Below are 24,407 nucleotides of genomic sequence, written 5' to 3'. Positions count from 1 at the left end.
GTTTTTGTTTTGTTGTTTTTTGTTAAATTGTTATTTTTATCAGACGTTAAGGTTTAAATAAAGTAGTTTTTTCTCACCCAAATAATGCAAACTGGCTAGACAAACAAGTGCTTAAATTTGTTATAGCCTCCACCAAATGCTATTTTAATTTTATTTAATTTTACTATTTTATTTTGCTGTATTTTATTTTGCTGTACTGCTGTATTTGAACTCTTTTTTTGCCAAAAACACATAACCATTAACACATGACATAATGTGTTATTTAAATTTATAATCATAAATGCAAAGGAATTAGAATTTTTCAAGAGTTCACACTTAGCTAATGATTGATTATAAAGCCAGTTTGGTATGCTGTCCTGGAAGAGAGCCCAGAGCTCATAAGATCCTTGAGCCTGGGGCTCCCTCCCGTTTGCAGGGCGAGAGAGGAGTTTGAGCCTAGGTAGGTCTCGAGAACTCCCCCTCTTTGTTTAGATCTGATGGCAGATTATAATTTGCTATATAGAGATATACTGCTGGTTAAAAGCTTGACTATTTTGCTAATTTACATTTATCCATTCACGTATGACACATGTTTGTGGACTGTGGGAGGAAACCGGAGATCCCGGGGGAAACCCACACGAGCATGGGAAGAACATCTAAAACTCTGCACCGAAATGATAGCTGGCCTGTTAGGGATTTGAACCAGTGACGTTCTTGCTGTGAGGCAACAATGCTATCCACTGGGCCACCGTGCCACCCAGTAAAGGGGGATTCTTCAAGGTGAAGCTAACTGTAGTAAGAAACTTTGGTTATTTATAGTAAGTTAGGAATCATCTGATTGGTGAATGTTTAGTAGCTTAATCATAATTACGTGCTCCTCTCAAAATTAGTTTATAAAAAAACTTCATTAAAGTTGTTGTTGTTTTTTCCCATTGAGGTAAATTGTGTGAGGGGAAACCCCGAAAATCCTAATTTACAATTAATGGCATCTTAAAATAAATGAAAACATAAACACATTTTTAAAAATTATTTAAAATTATAAAAAAGTTTCAAGTTATTACAGTTTTACTGCAATTTTGATCAAATAAATGCAACCCTGGAAAGCAAGACATTCATTTTGATGAAAAAGAGTGTATTTTCTCCATTATAATATAACTCGCTGTAATTTGCTCATACTGCAAACCACACAAAGTCAACTTGGCTCATTAATACAAAAGAAATACTACAAAAAAAAAAAAAGAAACTGTGCCCTTGGGGCTAAATGGATCCTGCTTAGTAGCTCTTGAGCTTTTCAAAGTTGACTAGCTCTGATTTATACTATGTATGATTGCTAATTGAGTATCTTACAGAGAATGTCTTTCTCTTTTTTTGCATTTTCATAGGACTCTGCTTTTTTTCCCTTTTTTTTGTGAAAGAGCCTATCATCTCTGCACTAACGCATAAAGGAGTTAAAGACAAGGTCGAACATAAGCTTAAAAAAGTACAAATAAATTAATTCAGTTTTCAGACTGTTAAAGTCCCCAAGGTGACGGGTAAATTAATGATTGAGAGTTAAAAAGAAAAAGACGACTTGAGGAGGCTGACCCATAGAAATCACATTTAAATGCAGGGGCGGATTACGCAACACTTTATGTATTTTTGTTTTGTTTCATTTAAACACCAAAATATATTCAATTATGACCAGAATGTGTATGCAAGGGCACTTGAGCTAATGAAATAATTTCAGGCCGATATCTTAAAAGGGAGGCAGAGTGGCGAGTCGTGAGTCTCACAGCTCAACGCTCTTTTTAATAAGCTGCATGTACTCGTAGGCTTTGCACCATCAACTCCCACTGAAAAAGTCACTCTCTTTTTCATCCTTTCTTCTCATCTTCCTCTTACACGCTGGGAAGACTAAATTACCACACCGATTTGCAATTTACTGCCAACCTTGGAGGGTGTTATTTGGTTCTCATAATACAAGTGTCTTTAAACTGCTCCAATGTTATGTTTGTTTTTCTTACCTTGGACCAGTTCACTCGCTTCATAACAGAATCAGGTTTGTAGGTCTTCTTGGGTGCCAGTCCGTAAGGCAGCTGGACAACAAGTGGAGGTGGTGCCAAAGGCATACCCGGAGGTGGAGGTGGGCCTCCTCCAGGTGGCGGAGGCGGAGGTGGAGGTCCACACCCAGGTGGTGGTGGAGGCGGCGGAGGTCCCAAACTTGCAGCAAAAGGAGGTGGTGGAGGAGGAGGTGGTGCACCTCCGCTTGGAGGGGGAGGAGGTGGAGGTGGAGGAGGTGCAATGCCACCTGGTGGTGGTGGAGGTGCTGGAGGACCAGCACCGGCTGCTTTAGGTCCTGCCGCAATCTGCAAAGGGGATTAAATAGAGTGAGCGAGAAGAAAAGGGCATCTGACGAGACCACTATGAGCAAAACATTCACCTCAAACACTCCCAGTTCAGCCTCTACACCCAAAGGCCCATGCTTTTATCACCAGTACATGTTTTATCCCATCAGAACTAACGGGTGAGACAAGGGCAAAGGAGCGTGGAGGATAAAAGACACAGTGTTTACAGCAGTGCCTTTTCAATTTGAGGAGAGTGCATTAAAACAAGTCTAAAAATCAGAGCTAGGGAGAGGTTGGTGGGTGGTGGAGGGGGGGTGGAGGGATTCATCGCATGCATTAAGTAAGAGTTGATAAAAGCAGATGGATGACTTGGGGCCGCTGTGGCCTTCCCTCCGGGCAGCGGTTCTCTCAGCAGCACTGAGCATCTGCCTGTCTAGTGCACAGAGCACTGCCTCCTGAGAGCCAAGTAGGGGCCAGTGCTCAGAGGAGCCTGAGCTCACTGCCTCATCCTCTCACTGGGGAAAGTGGGACATGGCAATTCCTCAGGGGCAGGTAGTCACATTCAGTATGTAAGTAAATAAATGTCAGGTCAACCGATGAGACCGGTAAACTCTCCTGGAATGTACACACCTGTCAAGTACTGAGGATCTCAAAGGAGCTACTGTATTTGTTAATCTGCATGGGTATCTGATGGAAAGACTTGTTTGATCCCGTGAAGCCTGTTGCATACAGTTCTCCCATTGCCAAATGCAAGTGGAAATTAGATTTAGTAAGCAACTGAAATTGGTGAGGGACTAGTATATATCTACTATAGCATTATATATATATATATATATATATATATATATATATATATATATATATATATATATATATATATATATATATATAAACATGTTGTTTTTTTGTGTGGAAAAAAGCCAAAACCTTAAATCCCAGGCCATTTTTATTAGTTGTGACATTAGTACATTGTGCATTCTGCTGTAGCAAATGTTAAAAAAAATGTAGATAAACAATACGAGAAAGCATACATTTGGGCATTACACACTAGCATAATAAAACTGACGCATATGAGCCTCACAGGATTTCTGTAAGCTTTACACTCTCTCTCTTGTTCTCTCTCATACACACACATACACACACGCACACACAATTTAAAAGCCATTTGATATTCAGATTAGCAACAGGGAATGAAAAAGCATCTGACACTGAGGGCATAACTCAAAAGAAACAAGCACGATGAAGTTTACGATGATAATCTGTTATTGTTTTTAAGACATAATGACATAAGCGTTCATTCGTTCCGTATGGAACATATTTAACTGTGATTACACTGAATGACAAGATGACAGTATCGATATTTGTTTGCGGATGAAATATGGAAAGCGCTTTGTGTAGACTGATTCATCTCGTTTAATCATAAAGCATAACAGATGAGAGTAAACCATTAGACTTGATTAACATGTAAATTGCCTCTGTAATTTGCTAATAGATTGAGCGTATGAATAGGATGCAGCCACCTGAACCTTTAGCAGTAATGAGAAGAGTAATCGGGCCTGAATGCTCGCGCAACTGGTGGCGGCAGGCAGTCGACCTCTTTGCGTTATCCTTTAGATTCTTAACCTTGACCCATAATTCTTTCTTTCTCCTGCTAAGATAACTGAAGTTCATGAGATGGTCTCCAGGAAAAGAAGCCATTATGGAGGAGTCGAAGCTCAATTCATCCAGTAACTGATAAGACCGAAGGCGGCAAATGTCCTGACAAATAAGCCCTGCTCGGTTTGCAGTAATAATAATAATAAACAGGTATTTTGAATGACTGATAAAGGGTGGGCTAGTCTATCCAGCAACAAATGATATGCAAATGTCTCAATTAGAAGTCCCAATTGCCCAGATATGACTTGACCTTTGGATGATTACAAAGCAATTTTTCCCTTCTTCTCAAAACTTGCTTTGTGCTTCATTCTCATCACTGCTTAGTGAAAAAGTTTCTCATTTTCTAAAGCAATTCCCCTCTCTGCGCTCCAGCCTCAGTTCAGTTGATTAGGAGAATGATATGCATCGAGCCACATTTTTATATGCATTACCGGGTGTTTGATTACACAATGCAGGCAGTGGATTGTTTATTAGAGGGGAAATTAAAAAGGTGTAGGAGTATCATGCAGGAAGCTGAGGTCCCTTGACGAGTACCCTGTCCCATGATTACGCATCTGTCAATCTCCGGTCCGTTGTGACCCATTTTCTCTTTTAAGTTTAATACAAGAGAATGGCAAGCAAATTAGCTGCTAAATTAGAGCACCGTCATTTCCGCATCGCTTTGGCCCTCTGTGGCAGCTTGTGGCGCGCTGCAGACCCTCCAGCCACGCTTCTGGAATGCTAATCAGCCTCAGGCACACAATTTTCTCCAGCCATACCCCTTATTCTTTTTAAACAATATCCATCATTTAGACCAATTTTACAAGCAAAACCCATTTTGCACAGGAAAATGTTTCATTTAAGGCTCCTTTCCCCCTCTGTTTTCATTTTGGCTTCTAAGCATGCTTAAAAAAGCAATTTGTGTCTAAAAAATGTGAACTGCTAAAGGTCTAACTGAACTGGACTTGCTGGCCGTGTCCCATACTATTCAACTGCACTAATTAGCAGTCGGCGTGTCTGAAACTAGCTGTTCTCTACTGACAGGAGAATATCAAGAGGAGGACGCATTTAACAGAAACAGTCACAGTTTTGGGTAATTAACTAGGCCTAACACACAATTAAACCATCCACATCTCAACTCTGATGAGCGAGAGGCAAATTCAATTAGATTTGGTTACTACTGAGGGTTGCAGTACTCTAGTTAAATGGAAGCAAGAGGTTTAATTTTTCCTTTCCCTCACTGTGGCACCATGTTGTTCATGTAGCTCATGTGGAAGAGAACTCCAAAGTAAAGCAAAACTGGCTGAGTCATATACTTTCTAGCATCTGCGGTAATATCCACAGTTATAGTGATTCTCTTTTGGCAGGATTCACCGTCACAAGCTGTTTAAATGCTGGATATGTGAGAAGGATTATGGCCTAATTGTGTAGCATGCATTTGTAATGAATGATTGCACAGCATCTGTTGAGAGTCTTGAGACAATACAGAAAATCAAGGCTCTGGTTGATCACTGAGGGGTAGCAGCTTTGATCAACCTGTTAGGAGGTATAAAAATGCAGATTTTCAAAGATGCTGGCGGGTGGCTGCGTTGAGCATGCTGGGAAGGGGAGGGAGAGGTTGGGAGAACACCCACCTTGCTGTTTCTTTCGCTGATGCTTTTCTCAGCTTCTTTTAGCTTGTCTCGCTCACTAGTCAACTGGACAGGTGAGGAGGGACAGACAGACAGATACAGAGACAGACAGAGCAACCGTCAGGAAAAAAAAACAGAGATTCCAATGCTGGAAGAGGAGAATGGTGAAGCAAAATCCAAATTCATCGGAGGTCACATAGCAATAACACTTATAGGCAGGAAGAAATTGGATGCAAGCAGTCCACCTGAAGATCATCAAAACCCTGCTCTTGCCTACTAATGAAGTAATACAGCGGTTTCATTAGCACTTGTATTGAGCTTCCTGCTCTAGAAAGATTTGCTCTGAGTGAATTCATAAATTAAGAACATCATTATACACTCTTGCACAGCTCCAGTTAGCAACACAATAGAGCACGACAGTGCCTGTTCACGTTTTTTAGGTAGCGTTGGTTGTGGAATTACTTTTATTAATTATATATTTTTTGTTTTTCTTTTGTTAAAGGCCATGAAACCAGCCTATCCTGCTGTGTCACAAAATTCAGAAATTTAATTCGAGGCAATAAAAGAACACTTATATTTGTTGATTCAATTGGCTGATTGCTGGTGATTTTAAGGATTTTTTTATTCTGCATTACCCATGCAGAATCATGGGTAATGCAGGTTTTCACAAGGCATTCCACTGTTAAACTAAATTATTTAAATATACATTTAAATAATTCTGTCTGATGATCGCAGCTCACACTGGATCTGTCTTTACAGGTTTATACGTTATCATTAACATTAATTCCCTTATGAAAACAAATACCAAACAAAAAATTGCATAAGGCAAGGCAAGTTTCTTTATACCCTATTTTTCACCCTGCTTTGACTGAACCCTTGGAATTTCAAATTTATTTTATCCTAAAGATCTGGGTGATCTGTTGGGTTTGTATTCAGTGAGCATATCTGTAATGTATTGTAATTGCCATTTAGGGATTTATAGGCAAGTAATAATACTTTTAAAGTTTATTTTGAATATAACTGTGAGCCAGTGTAAAGACCTGAGGACAGGTGTGACGTCTGTCTGACTGTCTTTTTGGGAAGGCCAGTGAGGAGTCCTTTACAGTAATCCACTCTGCTGCTGATAAAAGCATGAACAAGTCTTGCAATGTTTTGAGATAATAGTATGCTGATTTAGTTACTGCATTGACATGACTACTGAAAGATTTTATGGTTGGGCCTATAAAACGGTATAGATATTTATTGACTAAAGACCATTGGCAATAACAATTGAAGATCGTTATTGCCAAGTTTATATGAAGTATGAAGTTTGGTATAAAGTTTCCGTATGAATCGATATAGCTTTATTAATATGTGGCTACTGAGCGCACAACTTGGAAGGAATGCCAATAGCTTAGCGTTATTTCCAATCGAGGCGCATGGCTTGGCACAGCAGATGCGTTTTCCAGGCGAATCTAGTTGAAAACATTTTAGAATGCCGCGTGCAAACCACGATTCATGTAAGTAGAACCAACCAATCTGTGTCATACTTTGTATGCAATATACACATTTCTGTAATAATGGTAGACTCAAACACAGAGCACCCAAACACTTCAGTGCTTTTTCAATCTCTTCATAAATACAAACTAGTATTAAAACTGCAGCAGTTTGTCATCCCCTGAGAAAACAGTTGATGGTCGTCTAGTTATGAGAGACGCCAGAGGAGCGCAAGCACAAAGCACATTGAAAATGGTGAAGGAAACCGAATCCACGTGATTTTCACATGCTTTTAGACGCAACATGGGAACAGACTCCAGTTGGGTTTTGCCACCTCAGGTCTGAATAACAACACACACACACACAAAATGAGTTTAGTGACAAGCAGCAGTGAAGAGATTGTAAATATAAAAGGGTGTAGGGATGTCACCAGGGTGGCTTTTTGGATTCTTTTCTTGTGCATCCCAGCCACTAGCACCCCATCTAAAAGATTTTTTTAGCATGGGGTAATGTAGTCATTCAACTTTACAGTGTAATGTAAGAATTTGTGTATTTGAATGTATTTGAATAATGATGGTTGGTTCCTTTACTTGAAAGCTCAGACTTGACTATCATAATTCGTTTTGTTAATAGAGATTGTGGTTTACTGTGTGATTATTATTGACACTGTATAGATGTGGATCAACCTTAAAGTTTGCTTTGATTGTTCAGCAATTATGCTTTATCATTGCACACACTTTTATTTATTATACGTTTTATTTATTAAGTTTGAGTCTTTTTAGCACTTATGTTTGTTTTATACATAAGAGGTGAGATATTTTAATATATATATATATATATATATATATATATATATATATATATATATATATATATATATATATATATATAATAATTTTTTTGTCTGTTTTTGACTATAAAAACTATTTGCCATAGTAATGTTGGTAAATTATATAAAGTGGTTAAATAAAAAAATCCTAATATTCCTAAATGGATTGTAAAAAAATAAATTAATGAATAAATAAATATCGATACAGAATGATATGAAACATTATATCATGCTTTTTTATCCTGTATCGCTCTGCCCTATAAGATTTCATCTTTCGCACCCTACTGGCTCCAGTCACATCTACAACACTTTTGTTCCAATAAAATTTGCATGTTGTGCAGTCGATGCACCTTTGCACTTTTAGAGTTGATTCTGGAATCCTGCTCTTTCAAGTCCTTTCCATCATTTCACTGCGTTGTGACGTGCCCAATGAATTTAGCGCAAGCACTTTGAACTCACCATGAGCTGCCTCTTTTTTAAAAAATGAAAAGAAGAAAAACAACATCTTAACAGCCTCTTTTCATTCAGAGGAAGCATACTCCACAGCTTCTGAAATACTCTTATATGGTTCAGTTTCCCCATATTGCACGTAGGGCGGAATCAAATATTAAAGACATGTAATGGAAAAGAAGACGGATACTTCCGTGCTGAAGGAACTGAAGGATAAAAAAACTTTGATCATATTTGAAATGCTGTCCTTGCTCGAAGTGTTTAGTAAGCTTTTGTTTGTTTTATCTTTATTTATTCTTTGAGGATTTGAAGGTAGAACATTAGCCAACACATTGAAGAACAGCAGCACCTTCATATATTCTGTGTGATCGTTTCCTCAAAGCGAGAGAGAATGAGTAGGCTCAAAAAGGCTCCATCTCAAAAGGTGAATGACTGAGCCGTGTCCCCTGATACTGACCATAGCAACAACCCAGGGCACATGGCAACTGGCTCCATGATTCAAGCGTAGTGCCATCCTTATCGGCATCATTACCGCCAGACTCCTTTGCCAAATCCAGCCCAGCAGAGGCAATAAGACACAGGTTCATCCCTGTACTGCGATCTTACGAGTCCCATGTTGGCGCAGACAGCTGACCACAGAGCTTTCAGAAACCTATCAGGGTCCTTGGAAAGATTTCCCCTCAGTATCGCCTTCTGTTCTGAATTATTAAGCAAGCTATGGTTCGATTCCTCACCTCTGAATCTATTCCCTTTCTGTTGACTAGCCAAGAGGGAGGGAGGGGTTGAGAACCCTCGAGAAAAGTGTTGCACTTTGTTGGCGTTAGGATGATGCAACTAGTAACTGCAGTCAAACAAGAAAGGGAAATATCAGAAAATGAAAAGAAAGACCATAGCTGCATTTAAAAACCCGGCTTGGCAGAACAACTGAGCAGGAGGTCTAATAATGCATGCACTCTCATTAACTCTTAAAAATACATGAATTAAAAGTGCAGAGCTCTTTTATTATTTGATTCTGTCTATTTCGCATTCACTCTGTCCGAAATTTCCCATAACGGCTGCTTTGATGAGCTCAGACGACTATTATTTTCGCATGAGCTGTTGCGCTGGCTTCTCTGAATAATGGCCCTCTTCAATTATGTGTTAAAGGCAAATCTGTTCATAAGCATGTCTTTGCTGTCATCTCTTTGTTGTCCTTGAACCTCGGTCACCCTAATGGCACATAATATGAAATTTGTGACATCCGTGCTTTTCAGCTCCAAACTCTTGAAACGAACATCATAATGTAACCTACTGAGGGTTATTTTAGAGACTATGATTATCACAGAGAAGTAAAGTAGGAAGGCAGACTTTTTAGAGAGATGACCTCTGGATCATTAAAGGGATATTTCACCCCACCAAAAAATTTTATTCTGTTTTTAATTAATCACCCTCATGTCAATCCTAAACACCCGAGACCTTTGTTCATCTTCGCAACACAACTTTAGGCCCCGTTTACACTAATATGTTTTAGTTTCAAAAGCTTAAGTTATGCTATGGTTCCACCTTCTGTCCACATCACCCCGAAGCCTGGAAAACGGAGCGCTTTGGAAATGCTGGAGAGGCCCTTTTAGTTTTTAAAGCTGCTGCTCTGTGTCAACAAGATGAATTAAATATCATGTTTAACAACTATAGTGAAATGAAATTCAGTGGAAGATCCTTGATGAACTGTCCGACCTGCACTGCTCTAACCCGGGGAGGTGTACTCAAAGCACCCGCTGACTGTCAGGAGCTCAGAAGGTGTGTGTGTGTGTGGTCACGTGATGTTCATTTTTAGCAGTATAGTGTGAACAGAGATCTGTTAAGAAACACTAGATGAAACGCCAGTGTGGACATGGATAATTTTTTTTCTAAAACTGTTTTAAAACTAAAACGTATTAGTGTAAACGGGGCCAAAGACATTCTAAATGAAATCTGAGGACTTCCTCATGCTACATAGACAGCACTGGTCCACGGATGTTCAAGGTCCAGAAAAAAGGAACCAAAAACCTCTGGCCATTGACCAACTAAAAGCTTGTCAAAACCCCCATGTGTCTTCAGCGATTTAACTGTAATCAAACAATGCTCTAAAAACACTTTTTGGAGTAAAAGCTTATTTTATTATAAACCTAATCCACATTACGTCAGGGAGCACATTTACTGCAGGCAATACAACACATTATTGTGTTAGGGTCAGGAGGGCAACTGTCAAGTGCTATATTGCCCATTTTGTATTTATTTATTTTTTTTTATTGATTGATTGGTTGGTTGGTTGGTTGGTTGGTTGGTTGCTGACTGACTGACTGACTGACTGACTGATTGATTGATTGATTGCACTGAATAATGTGCCAAATCAGATCTTCATATAATTACAGACGAACCACTGAAGACATGTGGATTGTTATAACAATGGTTTAGGTTCCTTTTCTGCACTTTGAATGTCCCAGAACCCCTGATGCCAATAAAGGATGAGAGAGCTATCAGATTTAATTCATTCATTCATTGATTTTCTTTTCGGCTTAGTCCCTTTATTCATCAGGGGTCACCACAGCAGAATAAACCGCCAACTTATCCAGCATATGTTTTACGCAGCGGATGCCCTTCCGCATGCAACCCATTACTGGGAAGCACATATACACTCTCATTCACATACATACATTAAGGACAATTTTAGCTTACCTAATACGCTTGTTAAGTCGTGACATATCAGTGACGAATGAAATACTGTTTCCGGGTCCAAGCCGCTACTTATTTGAATTGAGAAAATATTTGCTTATGACCACGTTTTAGTCATATCACACATTAAATTTTATATAAAATCATGGTGTACACAACATGCAGTGCTGCATCACAAATACCAAAATTTTTACAATTTATAAAAAAATATTTACTCTCTGATAATAGGCATATATATATATATATATATATATATATATATATATATATATATATATATATATATATATATATATATATATATATATATATATATATATATGCGTATGTATACATACACTTTGTAGTGAACGTTTATTATTACCAGTTGTTGAGTCTCCCCATACAGTTTGGTAGAGCGCTTGGACCCGAAAGCCAATTCACGTGACGTCACACTTAACAAGCGGATTCATCTATAGCGCATGTCTTTGGACTGTGGGGGAAACTGGAGCTCCCGGAGGAAACCCACGTGAACATGGGGAAAACATGCAAACACCACACAGAAATGCCAACTGACCCAGCTGAGGCTTGAACCAGTGACCTTCTTGCTGTGAGGCGACAGCGCTACAAACTACACCACCTGCTATCAGATTTCATCCAAAATATATTAGAAATATAATATGTGTGTTCCAAAGACAAACAAAGGTCTTAGTGGATTGTAACGACATAAGGTATAAAGTAATTAATAGCAGAATTTTCATTTTTGGGTGATGCTTTAATACAGATTAGGGATTCCGGTGCTTGTGTTGTGCTTTTGTATAAAATGTATCTACAAACAAGCAAACAACCAATTTAGACCACAACTTCCACTTCCCATCCGTACCAGACCATCAAAGAACAAGCCAGTATGTGGGCTTTTGTGTGGGTGAGCGTAGTCAGTTTCTTCACGGTGATGTGTTGCGCACCCACAACCTGACAACATTGTGAAACTGCAGTGAGTTTTACATCGGCTGTCTAATAAAGGCTACAATTTGTCAGCCTTGCGCATGACAACCTATGAGTTTATATCCCTCTCAGATGTGCCAAAACACCCACGGGATGTGTAACACTCTCATGCTAATATCCTGGTGCTTCTTTAGCGAGCGTATTACATCTTCTCCACCAGAAGCACCACAAGTCTGTTGATGCGAGAATGTTCTGGAGCCAAAGCTTTGAACGTGCCTTCAGAGTGCACGCTTGGAAAGAGTATGCGTCTCCAGGGCTCTGCTTCGCTCGTCTACCTGTTAATGTGCTGGAGATGACTGAGCTTCAAAGAGAAGGAGACTGCCGTCGGGTAAGACTGAAGGACACCCAGGGAAAAACAGCAGCAGAATGACACTTGGAAAAAAAAAGCAAAGCAGGAGAGAGCAGGTGAGCAGTCATTAACGGGGGTTGTAGTGTCCGTATTGGGTGCACGCAATATGGCTCGGCATGAATGAGTGTAGAAAAGGAGGGATGATGGTGACTGATGAGGAGGCCCGGGCTCATGAATATGTGTAGGAGTTGAGAAAGTGATGGACGAGGCAGATGGAAGGAAGGAGTGGGTAACGTGCAGTGATTCGGCTCTAGGGGCAGATGAAGTGCAGAGGTGAGGACTGCACACAAATGAAGTGCCAGGCTTTGAGAAGCTGTGCTTTGCGCAAGGAGGAACCCATTCCAGCTCCGCCTCCACTAATGTGCCCATTTGGTAAATCTGCAAGAATGAATGGTGGTCCAAGCTGCCAGGGTCCTTAATGACAGCAACTCATCTCGGTTTGGAGGTGGAGAGGTGCTTGTTGGGGGAAAGACGGGGGGCAATAGGGCTCAGAGACGCTGAGAGGTAAGTAAACAGAAAGACAAAGTGCTGGCTTTTTCAACTGCAATATATTTGGTTTCTGGAAAACTATTTACGCCATGGATGGCGCTTCACAAATGGTGATTTTTTTTTTCTCTCTCCTCCTATTAAACTCTATAAGCTAGCAAGCAAGCTACTTCTTTTGTCCCAAGGCAGCACTAAAATCTAAAATGTTTCAAATTGGGTTTAGTAGGAAATAGCAGTCATTTTGCGCGAGAAGGACTGAGGCTTTTTCTTGACAGGAACGATGATGTGAGAGCCAAAGACGTAACGCAATCCCTCACAGCGTTCATACAATAGCTAGGAACAGGCTGCGATGGAGCAATTGAGAAAAATCAAATCCAGCAATCTGAAGAGGAGATTGGCCCTTTATTAAATCATACAATCCCTCAAGTCTTAAAATACCCACTTAGAGCACCACTGCATTCACGATAAAAGATAAAAAGGTTTCAATTTGACCAAATTAGCAGAGTCTCTCCCTTCACTGCCACATTAGCTGTTGCATTACCATTTGAAGCAGACAGTGAAAAACTGTTTCAAATGACCTCACAACACAGGCAAAATAAGCACTAGTGATCCTAATGTGCTTGTGTAGCTCATTTCCAGGGCATTTGATGAGCCGAGACACTGAGCGTCAAGAAGGTTTCATGATGGAGACAAATAATTTAATGCCTGCTAGTCTAATAGTCATTGGAGAATAGTTGTGAGGTGAAGAAAGGCAGTCGAAACAGAACAAGAAAGCGGCTCTGCTGTATAAAGGCAGCTCTTCGAAGGCATGACGCGAACCATCAAGCTCTCATGAGGGAATATAAGAGAAACCTCAGTGGATTCGAAGCCTCTGAGGGTACAGTGAAACACAGATTGGTCCTGTGGTATAATCAGTGGCAACAGAGGGGTAAACTATGCATGTTAAAGGTGAACGCATGGGGCATGACATCAGTGGTAGCTTCCATTAGTGCGAACCCGCATTTCATACCCTTGGGTAGACAGCTGAATAGGTCACACCAATGGGGCTGCTTGTGGACCTGAACAGTGTGTGTAGTAGGTTATGGTGCAAGTGTTTTTACCTGGGCCTGCAGGGTGTTGATCTGTGACTCAAACGCTTTGATTTTCTCCTCCTGCTTCTGCAGCTCAGCCTGCGCCTCCTGTCGTGCGCTGAACTCCTCATCGAACTGAAGACAATAACAGGGAAACATTCAAGTAAAATTGCACATACAATCTATGTACAACCTACATACAATATATCTTCATCAATGTTTAATATATATATATATATATATATATATATATATATATATATATATATATATATATATATATATATATATAATGTATACCATTTCATAAGTTAGTTCCTGTAGTTATTTGTTTATTTGAATGTCATGTCAGCATTAAAGGCTATCTTCAAGAAAAAACTAATTAAAATAACCTAAATGTTACATGAATACAGAAAAGTCAGAGAAACAAAGCAATTTAAATTAAAGCTTTTTCAATTTCACATATGATAAAAATTCTAAAATCATTATCTGGTCAAATCCTATTAAACAATTCCCTGAGTGGGGGTGCTTACGCATAATCTGAAAATTGGAATGAATGGAATTTAATTACATTTTAATAGTGCTCTTAAAAAATAATGGCAAACAATTTTAAACAGATGTATGATGTGTATTATTAGGGCTTTAAAGCCCTTGCACAGTTTATTTCCCTTACTAAAAACTAAGGGAACAAACATATTAACAAAATTGACCTGGGGTGAGTTTCCTAAACGTCGATATAACTTGCGGCTGATCTATTATAGTACGATGCGTCTTTGTGAAAAGAACTATGTAGTGACGACTGTTTCCCAAAACCATATTTGCAAATGTCAATATGAAGATCGCTAAAACTGAACTGTAAAAATACTTTGAAAGCAAATTACACCTAAGACAGATTACTTTTTATTTTTTAATCATTTCAAGTTTAAATGTTGGAAGGTTCGAAAGAAATAGGGCATAGGGGGGATAACTGGAAATAGAACACAACCAGGAACTATACTTCTAACAACATCTCTAGAGGTGTAGTTGCAATCGTACAAGTTTGCAACGCATTTTGTGAATGTTCGTTGGAACAATGGATTTGGGAAACACTAAATCAACAAACTATGTTTCAAGAGTTTACACTTCCCTGATGATAGATTATGAAGCTTATAGATTATTAAGGGAGAAAGACCTGAGCTCATAAGATACTCGAGCCCGGGGCTTCTTCCTATTTGCAAGGCGAGAGGGGAGTTTGAGCTCAGGTAGATCTCGAGAACTCCCCTGCTGTAGTAACTAATGAACAGATAGTGATTGCTCTTAAGAAATAACTACTTACTAGGAGCATGTCTATGGTGCTGATTTGGATTAGTCAATTAACTTAAGTTGCATGTTTTTGGACGGTGGAAGCAAACCGGGGAACCTGGGGAAAACCCACATGAGCACGGGGAGAACGTGTAAACTCTGCACAGAAATGTCGGCTGGCTTGGTAAGGGCTAGAACCAGTGATGTTCTTGCTGTGAAGCAACAGTGCTAACCACTGGGTCACCAAACCACCCATCTAGGAAAAGAAGAGGAGTAGGGGCGGAAGGGGAGATTCTTCTGTTCTTCTGATTCTTCAGGGGGATGGCTGTTATATGGAACTGTTATATGGTTAAATGGTATTTATAGTGGCTTAGGAATCGTCCGATTGGTGAATCATAAATTGAATAATGCAGGACCAGCCGCAAGCAATCATAAGCATGTGATCCTCTCGAAATTAGTTTCAAGAGTTCACACTTAGCTGATAATCAATAAAGCGTATTTGGCATGCTGTCCCGTGAGAGCCCTGAGCTCGTAATATCCTCGAGCCCGGGGCTCCCTCCCGTTAGAAGGGCGAGAGCGGAGTTCGAGCTCAGGTAGGTCTCAAGGACTCCCCTGCTTGTCGCCGCGTGAGAAGTGTAAACTAGTGTTGTTTTCGATGATAATTTGGTTTAGTCGATTGGCTATGGTTTATGTTTTTGGACGGTGGGAGGAAACCAGGGGACCCGGGGAAACCCACGCGAACACGGGGAGAACATGTAAACTCCGCACAGAAACACCAACCAGCCCGATAGGAGGTTCGACCAGCGGTGTTCTTGCTGTGAGGCAACAGTGCTAGCCACTGGGCCACCGTGTCGCCCTATCGGAAAAAGGGGGAGGAAGTAGGGGTGGAAGGGGGGGAAGCTTCAAGACGAAGATAACTGGAGTGAAAAACTCTGGTTATTTATAATGCTTCCGTAATCATTTAATGGGTCAGATTACAGAGCTAATGAGGAGCCAGCCGTGTTGTTCATAAGCACGTGATCCTCTCGAAATTAGTTTATAAATAAACCACACTTATAAATAAACTTCACTTGTAACGATGGAACTTGTGACCTTAGTTGGCTATCGATGGTTTTTGTAAACGTACCCCTGAATGTTGACCTGAGAGTTACCTTCGTTTAAAAAATAAAAGTTTACAAATGTTGTAAAATTGATTGGTAGCATATGACATACTTTATGTGCATAATTGATTAAAAGATGTATGCCTGAAAGCATTGGTACACAACTTGTAATGATACAGTGAAAAAGACCCCATGTTATTAGCTGCCCAATAGTATTAGTGTCACTTTGCAATTAATTGCGAGCCTCAGATGTCTAGCTGACATTTGGCAGAGTTGGGCAGGAAGCTGAGCAAGAACATGGATCCACTCTCTGTTCCCTCAGAGTATCATGGGATACAGCTCTTGGCTCCTCTGAAAACACCAGCAAGTGTCAGCCCAGCATCCTTAGGAATCTCCGGAGAGAAAAAAAAATGGCAATATTGTACGTTGGGGGCTTTAACACTATTTGAAACGGTGCCTGTAAATAGTGTTCCCAGTATGGCACGAACAAGCTTGCAGATTGGAGCATCAGCATTGATTCTGCTTGCACTGATACAGATCATGTTGCTCTGCTGCCAGCTATTGATCAGGCCAGAGCAATCGATGTGCTGTCTCACCGCTCATGGGAGAAAAGTTTGGTGACAGCAGCCTGGTTGCATACCAATAACGGCACCCGGGGTGATTAATAGACTCACCTTTTTGGAGAATTCAGCCGCTCTCTGCTCGCTCTCGTCTACTTTGGCTTTATCCACACACTGATCTATAAAGCACAAACAGACAGGTACATGAAAACACACACACAGAGAAAAAAAAAAGGCAAGCATATGTAAATTGCAAGGTGCATTGTTAACACCATGCTTAAGATTCCACATCAGATACCGAATGAAGACAATCAAAAAGAACAAAAAAGCGAATGGAATAAAATGAACCTGTCAGCGTCTCATTCCCCCCCTCCACCTCCCCTCAGGAGATTTGTATTCTGTTCTAGAGGTTTGAGATGTAAATTTTAAAAACGGCGCCCGCAAAATGTGTTTTCAACTCATTAAAGTAAGGGGAAGAAGTGAGAAATCTAACATTTTTTTGTTTCTGCAGATGGGTCTGAAAACTTTTAATGAGCCTTTGTTGGCAAGTTACAAAAGTGTTAGTGACAAAATACAAAAGGGGGGCAAATAAAAAAGAGAGAGAGAGAAAAAAAAAATGTACATCACCCTTATTTTATTAATTCCATCGGCGTCCAAAAAACTGGATGACAAAACCATTGGCAATGAATGCTTATTTCCCTGCTCAACAATTAATCATAAAAACAAATGACAAAAGCCCAGCGAATATAAGCGATACAGCTGAAGCTGTGTTGCGCTTATAAGACATGACACGCCAGCCAGGTTTTGCAGATAATGTTTTATTTATGCGTAATGAGTGTACCTTATCTTACATGTCAGGTGAGTGCAGGTGTTTCAGACAGGGCTCTCGTGGGGACCGAGGAATGATAATTAGATCTACTCCACGAAATCACAAACTTTTATCAACTGCAGTTGCGTCTCCTTCAGCGCAGCATGACTTCACCATTATGTTAGACAGACTGTAGTGTGTGAACCCATGCCGGATGGCTCTAATCATACTGTAGACATCCCATTAAAGCCCAAAAAGTCTTTCTGGTGGATTTCATTAAAGCGATATAACTCGATCCTCATTCTCTCGCTTTTACCTAAAGCTGGTTACCGAAACCCGAAACTCCTTTTATTCCTTCTGAAATGCTCCATCCACTTTATCAAATGACCGCAGAGTTGAAAGTAGAATTCAATAGTGTGGAAAACTGAGTTGTACTGATGAAAAAGTGCAGCAAGGTCAAGTATGCTGTTGAATAGACGTTGAACAGGCGTTGAATAGACGTTTTCTCTCAGACTTACCGATGAGATGACTGAAGTCTACATCCAGTCTCTCCCTGTAGGCGAAATCAGGGTCCATGCCACTGCGGTGGAGGACGATCTGGGACACACACTCCTCGATCACCTTGTAATACTGAGGCCTGTAATAAAAGAAACGAGTACACCAAGAGTGAGGGGGCCGAGTATGACAAGAGACAAAGCCGTTAACTTCATATAAAATACCGCCTCGTGCATTCCTGTGAGGACAGCGCTTCATAAATCATCTGGTAAGACATATCTTTTAATGGCATTTCATGGCTTTGAATTAAGGCTTCCTTTGGTACATAATGAAATCACTAACGGTACAGCCAGTTGGGTGACTTTGTCCATTCAAGGTGAAGACGAAGCGACATCCGGGTCTCTGCGCTTCCCTCTCTAATTTGCAATCATCTTTGGCAATTAAGGGCAGCAATAAAACCTGAGACGCAAATCTAATCAGTGTAATCTGTGTAATTAGTCGCACAATGGCAGGGAAAACACGGCCTTGTGTTTGGAGGGGTGACAATGACGGGACGGGGAGTAAATGGGTCTGGGACTAGACACTGCCACGGCGCTTAGCGTGTGACCTTTTCCAAGTTATATTACCAAATTTAATTGCAAGTGACATTTAACAAATACAATGTCGACTTAAGCCAAGCTCCGCAGTGGCAAATAATTATGTTCCAAGCATGACCTTGAATGTCTCTTGTAGGTATTCAATTTTCCTCCCAGAAATGTGTCGTCTCGGCTTCTCGACAATAAACAAGCTTTCGAATTCTAATGAACAAGCATGACTTTAAAAATGTCTCGGTGCTAAATAATTAGCACCACAACTCTTAGTTAAAGCCACTTAATTCTGGAGCATTAGAGTTTTTTAATCTTCAAACATTCTTGTTTGATAAACAATATTTGTAGGGGGATGCAGCTAAGCTGAGGTATGAACAGCAGAGTTTGTTGACCCAAGGTGATGAATTACGTATAACAGCAGGGGTGTGCTTATGCTTATGTTTTCTTTACAATAAATATTTCAGTTTGCTCTGTGTACTGCAAATAGGATAATCAAGACATCTGCTGAAATCAGCAAAGGAAAGCTGTTTCTACAGCTGAAAAATACAGTTTTTGTTAAATAAAATGAAGATAAACCCACCCACTGGTAGTCCATACAAACACATCTTTAAAATTACCTGAATCTGAAATGTCCATAATTTATTTAAATGGTTAACGTTTAATATATTTATTTTTTGTGCTCCCGTGACAAAAACAACGGCTGGACATGACAGCAGCACAGTGACGACATTAAATACGACCTGGGAAGATACTTAAAAGTATTCATTTAACACATTTGTGCCCAATAATAGGTTTTATTTTTGTATTAGTGATCCTGATCGTGAATGAATTATTCTTTTAACTGGATCTTCTTAGTGAACCGATTGAACTAATTCATCAAATCGAACTGAATCATTTGAAATGGGCTTTTTCAGTTTATTCATAACAATTTGCTTTTGTATAATGTTATTAATATTAGCAGTATTATTTATCATATGCATATTTATATTCGTTTTATTAAAAACAAGCTTAGATTTGCCCAACTGTCAGGTTTTAGACCATATGGGGCACAGCATGTGTATTAAGATATAACAGTTTTTTTGAACACACTTCGTTATTATTATTCATTTATTTGTTTGCTGAAAATTAGAACTGAATTTTGAAATAGTTTTGAAACAAAAATTTGCGCTTAATAAACTAAATTAATTATTTAAAGGCTAATGGATGTCTGTGCGTACAACACGTTTCCCTATCCAAGAGAGTGAAAGCGAAAGTAAATAATGAGGAGGCTTATCTCTCATTCTCACGCTGTAGATGCTCTGTTTAACTGTTTCCTTGCTGTCATATGACAGCAGACTTTTTTTTTTCCTTTCCCATCGTGTGAAGACACTTGGAAATTGTGGATGCTCATTTGGTCATACTGTGTGAAAGAAACTTGTGAGCCTAGTTGAGCAGCTCTTGAGTTCCCGATCATTTTAAACATGACAAAAACATCTGGGAGCTGTCGGCTTGAATTTGTGAGTAGTTGAATGAGCCAATCTGTTGATCTATCTGAAGTTGACCCATCAGGAGGATAAACTCACTGAACATTGAGCACTGTATGATGTGTCATGCATGACATGGTCTTCAGAGACAGCGGACTAAGCTTTAGAATTCACACACAATGGGTAAACAAGCGCCCTGGTTTCCAGGTGCTAGAAAAAAACTGTATGTGTGGCAAACATTCACAGCTCATATCATTAAGTTCTTATGAGAGCAGGAGAATGATAGAGAAAGTGGCTCTGAAAACAATGGAAACCATATTTTTCTCTGTCAATATTGTGAATGGAATTTGATGAAAATGCTTAGTAATAAAAAGTAGTAAATAATCGCCTACACAATATTTGCACATGCAGTAATCTGCAGATTTTTAGCCCATCATTGAGTCTATTTATTTACTTGTGTAAATGTGTATTTATTTTGTTTTTAAATTAATTTCAGTAATATTATTGGCTAATATGAAAATGTCCATTTGATTTATTTACAATACAGCTTGTAAAGTATTTTTAGTAGATATATTATGTGAGAGACTTGCTTTGTTTACCAAATTAGTGGATCTAATTGCTTGGATTTGCATTGCAAACATTAAAGGGCATGTATTGTACCCCTTTTTTAAGCTTTAAGATAAGTATTTTGTGTCTACAGAATGTGTCTGTAAAGTTTCAGATCAAAACACCCATCAGATTATTTGTTATACCTTTCAGAATATTGAAATGTTCTGCTCTGAACCCATTGTAGCTGTTTTCATTGCATGTGCCTGTCAGAGTGTGTCTCAATGTCCGGCTGCATCAGATAAACAGCACAGTGACAGATATGAAGGATGCAGATCTCACATAACGTTTGTGAAAAAAAACTACAGCAAGAACTTTTACAATGATTATTTGATGTATTTGTTGTGGTTTTAATTCAAGCCTTTCTGCAACGATGAGTCACACACAATGTCGTTACAAAGTTCATGCACACACACACAAAGACACACACACACACAGAACGTGTTTAACTTCACACTGTTTTAGCAAGGCAAATGTGACAGAATACATGTTAATATATACCGTTGTATGGACATCCGTTGTGTTAATGTACAAAATAAACCTGGTCTTCTTTTATAATTGTACTGAAATGTGGCTATGGTGATGAATTGCATTGATTTTACGGTCTTTATTACAAACATGCCCTGTTTTAAAAACATTTTAAACTTTTAAAACTCATTCTTGATCACATTTGATGATGATTGGTGATCTCAGAGAGCTGAACAGATCTTTTAATCCCAGTTGCTTTGCACACGTCCTGTCTTGTTAATATGATTATATGCGTTTCTGTGGAGACTGTTAATCAATTTGGTGGGCGGGGAAACTGCACTCCTACATCACGTTGCAGTGGGCTTCAAAATGGTAGGGATTTAGATCCTATCTTAACGTCAGGAAATTTTTAAAAAAGAGACGTATTGTGTTTATATCCCTTCAATATGACTGTGGACACACTATACCTGCACACAGTTCTGTCTAAACTGCTTACAAAAGATGATTTTCATCATAGGTGCCCTTTAAATAAAGGTTAAAAAAGGTGTTATTTTTTATTTAATATAATAAGTTTCAGTAACGATACTCTCAAAATCATTCCGCATAAATCCGCAGTTTTTTTTTTACAATGTTCTGCGCTGACATAGCAAAAAATGTCAGCAGATCCTGTCTGGCCATAGTAATAAGTCATAAAATAATGTCGTTTACCACTCTGTCTGAATGATTTCCACAAAATATAACTTGTGACATGTGCATGGACAAAAGATCTTCCCGACCATCAGAATTCACACTGCGTACGCCTAGCTGATCTTAAATATTTTACTTAAAAGTTAAAACTGAATGAAAAATACAGGTAAATAGAAACTTTTAAAAAAGTGTTACTAAACAATTATAAACAAAATGACTTACATTTAAATTGAAAACAGAACATTAAAATATAATACAGCATAATTCAAAATAACGATCAAGAGCATACAATAACAGTAACGATATTGTCTCTGACTACAATCTCATTTATCTTATTGCAAACGCTAAAAAATATATTTGCAAAAATTAAACAGCAGTATTACATCTCTCGCGGTAATATTTAAACATAAAAACATGCTTGAAATAAACCAGCTATTAAGACATTAACTATAATTGGACATCTCTGCAATCTCGATGACAAATAACATTTTTAAATAACTCTACAAATAATCATATTCACACAATTCGCCAATTCGAGGCCTTGCGTTAAGAGTGGCGAAGTGTAATAATAGGGGGGGTGGATGGGGTGCCTGCAACTGATACGGATGAGAGTGTCACCGAGCCCGGCTTAGTGGCAAGACCCAAAGCTTACGCCTGTCACTGATGTACACCATATCATTATCACAATAAGCCGCCCTATTTTTTCAACATCCTGGCTACCAACACTGCCGCATGCTGGATAGAACTGGGAAGGAGACGACTGACCCAGAACTGTCAGAGCGCACCAGAGGAGACGGCATATGTCCCACTCAAGCGAGCCTCTCCTTCCTTCTCTCTCTCTCTCAGTCTGGCACCTTCACTGTCTGCCTCTCATCTCCCATCCAACCCCTGCTCCACACTGCCCATCTAATCTTCACATCAGTCACATCCAAAAGTAGAAGATGTGCTCCATATACACTCCCTCTGATCTACCTTCTGTTAGAGAGTCTTCAAGAGTTATTGCCTGACATCTTCGGCTGCTCCAAAAAGCAGTAAAAAAAGTGTAAGGATGGCAAGAAGGACATCAGTAAGTGTTATTAAATCGCTTTTTTTCATTTTAAACTTTTTTTTTTACATTTTTTAATGTTTTTTAAAGATTTTGCAGAACATCTTCATTCCCGACAACTGAGTTTCTCTTACAACTACGGGACAAAATCATTGACAACTTATTTGAGCAAACCTTTTTCTTTATATTACAAAATCAGTTGCATAAACGTAGCCCCAATGCTAAGACTTAGTAAAATTAGTTAAATATTAGTTAAATATTAGTTTCACCAGCTAATGTAATAATAATAATAATATAGTTGAAGGTGGCGGCAGCACGGTAGCGCCTCACAACAAGAAGGTCGCTGGTTTGAGCCTCGGCTTGGTAAGTTGGCATTTCTGTGTGGAGTTTGCATCTTCTCCCTGTGTTCGTGTGAGTTTCCTCCGGGTGGTCTGGTTTCCCCCACAAGTCCAAATACATGTGGTATAGGTGAATTGAGTAATGAGTGTGTATGGATGTTTCCCAGTAATGGGTTACAGCTGAAAGGGCATCCGCTGAGTAAAACATACGCTGGAAAGTTGGCGGTTCATTCCACTGTGGCAACCCCAGATTATTAAGGGAATAAGCTGTCGTCTCACAGCAGAAGATCATTGGTTCGAGTCCCAAAGACATGCAGTATAGGTGAATTGGGTAAAACAAAATTGATCGTAGTATATGAGTGTGTTTGTGTGTGAATGAGTGTGTATGGGTGTTTCCCAGTACTGGGTTGTGGCTGGAAGGGCATCTGCTGCATAATTGCCAGTATAGTTGACGGTTCATTCCGCTGTGACAACCCTTGATAAATAAGGGACTAAGCAGAAGGAAAATTAATGAATATAGTTGAAGGCAAAATGATTATTCCTCTTGTAAAATGTTCTAATATTTTAAGTATACTGTAATATATTACAAATATAGAAAATTGTCGCAGGTCGGCGCCAATGGTTAGTGCTTTTATTGCACTCATCGATAAAAACACACGCAAGCACAGGTTGCCAGATTGACGTGAGTTTACCTGAATATCAAACCTAGAGGCTGATTTGAACAGTTTTCTAACTAAAAGCAATGGCACGTGATAGAAGAAATATTCTTTTTAATACTAAAATGAGGTTTTGTCCTAACCAACATCTGAAATTTCTATTTTAGAAACGGCTTCTCTTTCTCACAGGTGAACAACAGGATAAACAATGATCACCTCAGGTACGCCTCATGCTTTATTCAGTGTAAAATGCTAATAATGTGAGTTTGAATGGCATTTTACATGACATTTATTGCCATACTACAGCAGATAGTTTCACATCAGATCTTGAAAATAAAATAAACCGTTTGAAATTGAACTTTAGAATTGTGACTCAGTGCAAGCCAAGTTACAAAACAAATTTCAAGCA

General features: G+C 39.3%; 1 protein-coding gene across 6 annotated transcripts in view; it reads right to left on the bottom strand.

Annotated features, from left to right (window-relative positions):
• diaph2 (diaphanous-related formin 2) overlaps positions 1–24,407 on the bottom strand; it is a 763,661-nt gene that overhangs the window by 513,770 nt on the left and 225,484 nt on the right. For 5 of the 6 annotated variants that reach the window (XM_056472168.1, XM_056472167.1, XM_056472172.1 and 2 more), the window contains 5 exons: positions 18,172–18,290; positions 16,960–17,024; positions 13,935–14,039; positions 5,573–5,635; positions 1,983–2,324 (listed from right to left, as the gene is read on the bottom strand). In XM_056472168.1, the coding sequence (XP_056328143.1) occupies positions 1,983–2,324; positions 5,573–5,635; positions 13,935–14,039; positions 16,960–17,024; positions 18,172–18,290 (694 nt within the window). The remainder of the gene's footprint in view (positions 1–1,982; positions 2,325–5,572; positions 5,636–13,934; positions 14,040–16,959; positions 17,025–18,171; positions 18,291–24,407) is intronic. The other variant, XM_056472173.1, reaches the window with a different exon arrangement.

Source organism: Danio aesculapii, chromosome 14 (assembly GCF_903798145.1).
Source record: "Danio aesculapii chromosome 14, fDanAes4.1, whole genome shotgun sequence".
Classification (NCBI taxonomy): Eukaryota; Metazoa; Chordata; class Actinopteri; order Cypriniformes; family Danionidae; genus Danio; species Danio aesculapii.
This window is presented reverse-complemented; position numbering and strand designations above follow the sequence as displayed.